We start from the raw sequence: 6,000 nt of genomic DNA on the forward strand, positions 1-6,000 counted from the left end.
ATTCTAAGTTTAAAAAAATGATACTTTTACTATATTATTTTTAGTATAAATTTAATTGTTATTTATGTTATAAAAGTATTTATTTTTAAAAAATAAATACAACATACTTTTTCTCTATGTTTTACCTCATTTTTTGTGGAATTGCCTTTTTACGTGGGACTCATTAAAGAATATTCCTTTCTATTTTTTATTGAAACAAATTGTGAATAATTAAGTCAATAATTAGAAGAAAAAAATTAACTTCCGTAGGTAATATTTACTCCTAAATCCAATCAATAACAACAATTGATACAAGTGATAAGGGTTGGTATTTCTTAAGCAAATAATCTAAAGTTCAAATTTTGATTGATCCATGAAATAATTCATATTGAAAAAAAAAACTCACCTTACACGTATTTAAGCTCCACGTGAATTATTTCATCTTAATATCCATTAACATTTTTTTTTGTGATTATATATATATATATATATATATATATATATATATATATATATTATTTTTTTTATACGTGGCCCTACTAAAAGGATCTTTCTTTTCTATTTCTTTTTTAAAACAAATTGTGAATAAATAGTAGTTTTTATCATATTTCTCCCTTTTTTTTCATTTTTATTTATACAAAATAAAAAGTATCTAAATCTGATTATGATGATATAATTTGAGTGAACAATTTTTTTTAAAAAAAACATGTAGTAAATAAATGAATGTATTTAAAAATTTAACTTGGCAGTTTTCTTAGTTATAGAAATGAACGTAAATTTGACAATAACATAAAAAAAGGAATATGAAAACATATTCATCAAAAATAATTTGTTACTTAAATAAATTTCAATTATAAGAATAGACAAAAGTAAGTAAGAAGAAAGAGAGAGAGATAGTTTATTCTCTCTTTACTTTTACTTTGTATAAAATCGAAAATATAACTTAATTAGAGCATTAGTTAATGATAATCTTACACATTTATTTAACTACTATTTTTTAAAAGGAATTTAGCTACTATTTTAATCTGTGCATTAAACAGGATAAATTAAAATTTTAATTTTACATAAGTAAAATATATAATAAATATCGTTATAGAGTACAATTGGGACAATTATTAGATTTGAAATGTAAAATAAGTAAGATCTCATATAAATTAAATCCTCATCTTTGGCTTGAGTTGACTCCTCCCTGATCATCCAGGCATTTAGCATCTCCTTGCCGGTCCTTGGTGCCTTCGTAACAGACGGGAAAACTGTATAACTTTTTGTAAAAATCAAGGATAATTATATGTAAAAATCATGTGTGAAAAGTTTCTTTAAAGTTTTATAAAGATTTTTCGGAAGCAAAAAATGAATCTTAAATAAACTAGAAAACACTGAGCAAGGAGTATGGGTTACTATAAACGTTCTGATACTGTCTTCGATCCCTATGAATAAAACAAATAAATTTTAAATGATAGTAAAAAGAGAAAGAAAAAAAAAACTTCCATACTAATTGTCGAGTTTATATAAGTTAGATAGACATTTTATTCTTTTATATATATATACTTTGCAAAATTTCATTCACTACATCTTTTTTCTCATTATTTTTTTACATTTATAAAAGAGTAAAGAAACACCGTTTTTCTTTTAAGAGAGAGAGTGAGAAATGCAGTCTTAAAAAGTCAAAAACTAGTAATGTTTTTTAAGGAGACCAAATGCTTAAGTAGTCCAACGACTTATCTACACAACTGTCTCAGTAAAGTTAAAACTAGCAATTTTTTTTTAAAAAAAAAAAAAAATATATATATATATATATATATATATATATATATATATATATATATATATATATATATATATATATATCAAAAACTTATGCAATAGGATATTGAGAATTAATTTGAGCGTTTACTAAAAAAGTTAAAGAAAAAGGATAAGTTTACACAAATGTCACCTCCCATCAATGATTTTTTCATGCGCACTAACTGGGTTCAAGATTCAAACTCCTAACCAAGTTCTTCTTCTCTTTTTTTTTTTTTTTTTTTTAAGGAGATCAAGTGCTTAAGGAGTCCAACAATTATCTACTCAACTGTCTAATAAAGTAAAAATTATCCGCAATTTAAAAAAAATGTATATAAAAAACTAATGCAATAGGATATTGAGTATTAATTTGAGCATTTACTAAAAAGCTAAAGAAAAAGGATAAGTTTACACAACCGTCTTATAAAGTCAAAAACTAGCAAATTTTATTTCTAAAAAATATATAAAAAAAATTATAGCAATACAATCTCGAGAATCAGTCAAGAAAAAATCTCGATAATTAATTTGGGCGTTAACTAAGAGTTAAAAAAGGAAAAATGAACGTTTGCACAACCACTCCAGTAGTTAGTTAGATTAGATGTAACCATATAGATGTAACAAGGTTATGGCCATGAAGTTCTTGTACAGAAAGTTAACGCAGTTATCTGTCTATTTCTCATTTCTCATTCAGGTGATCATATAGGTGCAGCACATATGTTTAAACTTTGGAATATTCATAGCTTCAAGGTTAGCATGTCGTGGAAGCCACTAGTAATCATATTCTAATAACTTTATTTTCAATATTAGCTGATCCTTCTGTGTCAATAAAATATTGTTAACAATATCGAATTCTGCTAGGAAAAAGGATAACCACCATCATTCAGCTTTAGCAACAGCAACTACAATTTTTTTTTTTAAAATGTCTAACCTAATTTGAACTAAAAACATGTGCCTGTCTTATTATAAATCAAGTTGCAAATTACATTAAGTTTCCTCGTGGCTCGAGATATTAAAAAAAAAAAGGGAACACGCCACTGTAGTAGAATACATGAATTTTAAGTCGTCCAAAATTCAAATATTTAAAAGCAGATAGAGTGAAGCACGCTGGAATATAAACATACTGGTGCTAATGGTGGTACACATTGTCATAGTGAACAGAACTTACTGAATAAAATAGCTGACTTGTGGATTAACAAATCTCTAGCCAAATCATCTGAGACTAATTATTCTAATCTAATGAACATATAAATACAGTTGACTACATATTTAAACACAATCAAACATTTTTTACATAGGTCATAGAGGATCATAACTAAGATGGTCTTCCCATATTCAAATAATATTCACTTTAATTTTCAATATGACACTAATCCATTAACAAAAAAATGGCTTCAGCTACTTCACGGATGGAGATGCATATTCAATAATTTAGATCCCAAAAATCATTCTCTTGTTTACAGAATCTAAGATCAAACACTAAATCCTTCAAATGTAGATACATATAATTTCTCTTCTTTAGACCACAACCCATTCATAGTTTGTTAGCTTTTTCCTATCAGAGAATGCACTTAACATACTACACATTAAAGCCAGGTTAACTTTCCAGTGAAGACAAATATAATCAACATAACAGGATCAATATAAGCACAGACAACAAATAATCTATAAATAGGACCACCAAAACAACCAGTGCTTCAATAACAGGGAAGCCTCCAGCTATGACCGGTAGCAAGCTCATCTAATGTCACAGTAAGAACCAAAGTCACAACACTTACCAACAAGTTTACATAGCAACTGTAGTTGACTATTATATTTGAGTGATCCTCAATCCTTACACATCATAAGTAACCTTCGATAGTTTAAAACATTACCTAACTACGGGAGCTGAAAACTCAAATTCAAAACAAACCAATGACAAAACACAAGTACTCCCGAGAAGAAGAATAAAATAAAATAAACTGAAAGCTGTTACTAGGTAGGTAATCAACACTGTAAGAATGTACAACACATCATGATATTGTTCATATCATAACACAATAATCAATAGAATATCATCAAAACAACAAAAATTATCACCTAATTTGTACACCAAATCCGCTTATCTAAACCTAAATCGACCAGAATTCCCTACAACCAGGAAACTCCAGAATTCACACATTCAGCTATTCAGAACAATTGAATGAATATACAAATCTTCAGTGGTATCAGCGTTATTCTCCCGTCAGAATTGGAGATTCACCTCAGTAATTAGCATAATATATATATAGATTCGAAATAAATGTCAGCAACATAAATTACCAAGGTAAACCTCTAATTCTGATTGGAAAACATCGCCAAAAGCGCATAAGAAGCTGCATCTAGGTTTTCATCCTAAATGTAACAAACTTAACATATGTATCCAAAATGTGAACCATCTTATCTTTCAGTCAACCGTTCCAATTCATGAATGCCTGAACGAATGTGTCAATGTATAGAATCTATTTCCAGTCTACAAAGAACAAAAAGAATCATAAAATTCCAACCAAACACGAATCAAATTCATTCCGAATCATGATTCCTGGTGGAACCAAACGAAGAACAAGTATCACTGTTAAACACAACAACATCGCCATTGTTTTGACCGAGCAAAACCTTCATCAATTCAGCAGCCTTGTTCTTCCCCTTTACACTACCCCCATCCCTCACATCCGCAATTCCATCTAGCGCTCCAAACGCCACGACGTCGCGCACGTCGGCGGCGACCTTGTCGCCCCCGCACCGCACCAAATTGAGCAGCGCCGAGACGGCGTTCTCCTTGGTGCGCATGCTGGCGGCGGTGGCGAGGTCGAGGAGGTCGGCAAGGACGCCGACACCACCGGAGGCCTTGCGAAAGGCATCCACGGCGTCCTCGCATCCCGCGACCTGCGCGATCACCGCCGTCGCGTCCTCCACAATCCCAACCCTACCGTCCTTCAACACCAGCGAAAAAAGCGCGGGAACCGCACCAAGGTTAATCATCGTAGATCTGTTAATCGGATGAAGCGCGATGGCGAATAACGCCTTTAACGAATCCTTGATAGTGCGGGGAGGAGACGAGAGGTGGCAGCGGAGGATGTCGATGAGGGAGTAGACAATCTCGCGCTTGGAGCCGACAACGGGGCGGTAGGAGTCGACCGAGGAGAGGAGGCTGTGGATGGTGGCGGCGGCGGACTGAACCGCAGGGGGAGAGGAGGTGGTGTGGTGGTGAGAGATGACGTGGGCGATGGCGTCGAGGACGCCACGTGTGGACATGAGGGGCTCCTTTAGGGTGATGGAGAGGTTGAGGAGTGTGGTAGCGGCGTCTTCTTGGGAGGGGTGAGAAGAGGAATAGAGGGTTTCTGCGATGTAGGGGATTGCGCCTGCTTGGGCGATGATGGGGCGCGTTTCGGGGGATTGTTTTGACATGAGGCGGAGCTGGGAGAGGGCGTCGATGCGGGCGGCTTCGGAGACGGAGCTGAGCTTCGAGACTAGGCTGCGGATAGTGCGGGGATTAGGGTCCATTCTGCTAAGGGCGTGTTTGGATTTTGGGTGGAGTGGGTGAAGAAGAAAGAGGAAGAGGAAGAGGAAAAGCGCGTTGGAGTGGATTGGGAAGGATATAAGGGTGGTGGGACTGATGAGATTGAGTCGTGGCGGTTTCCCGCGGGGTTCACTGCTTCGGAGCGTGTCGACGTCCACAGATGGATATTTATTTTAAAACTTCAATATGTTTTTAAGTTAATGTAATTTCATGAAATTTTATATCATCTAATTTAATTTTTATATTTTATAAAAAAAATTAACTTGTTTTTAATTTTTTCCCACAATATTAATATATTTTTTATATGACAAATAATAAATTATATTATCTCTTTATCATGTAAATTCATGAAATAAATGTTTCTTAAACAAATAAAATAAAATAAAAACACAGGAAAAAATCTACAATAAGTGTTAGAAAATCACAATGAAGATGAGTATCAACAAAATCCGATGATTGATTTTCTGACAAAAGTTTTATATATTTAGAAGATATATATTAATAATTTCTTTTTTAAAGTAAAATAAATTATTTTTTCATATTATTTAAGAAAATGCACTCTGTGTGTTACGTCAAGACGAAAATTAATTTTGTTTATGAAAATTTTGTCAGAGGGATTAAAACCAATTTTCTATAAAGTAAAAAAGACTAAATTTAATAATATAAAATTTTAAAGACTAAAATCAAGATTTTATGAAAATATA

The 6,000-nt window shown here is 32.5% G+C and overlaps 1 protein-coding gene across 1 annotated transcript; it reads right to left on the reverse strand.

The window, feature by feature from the left end:
* Window positions 1–3,778: 3,778 nt before the first annotated feature.
* LOC100819160 (U-box domain-containing protein 11) lies at window positions 3,779–5,447 on the reverse strand. The gene has a single exon (XM_003542769.5). The coding sequence runs from the start codon at window positions 5,278–5,280 to the stop codon at window positions 4,300–4,302; it is 981 nt and encodes a 326-aa protein (XP_003542817.1). The 5' UTR covers window positions 5,281–5,447; the 3' UTR covers window positions 3,779–4,299.
* Window positions 5,448–6,000: the final 553 nt, after the last annotated feature.

This window comes from Glycine max, chromosome 13 (genome assembly GCF_000004515.6).
Source record: "Glycine max cultivar Williams 82 chromosome 13, Glycine_max_v4.0, whole genome shotgun sequence".
NCBI lineage: Eukaryota > Viridiplantae > Streptophyta > Magnoliopsida > Fabales > Fabaceae > Glycine > Glycine max.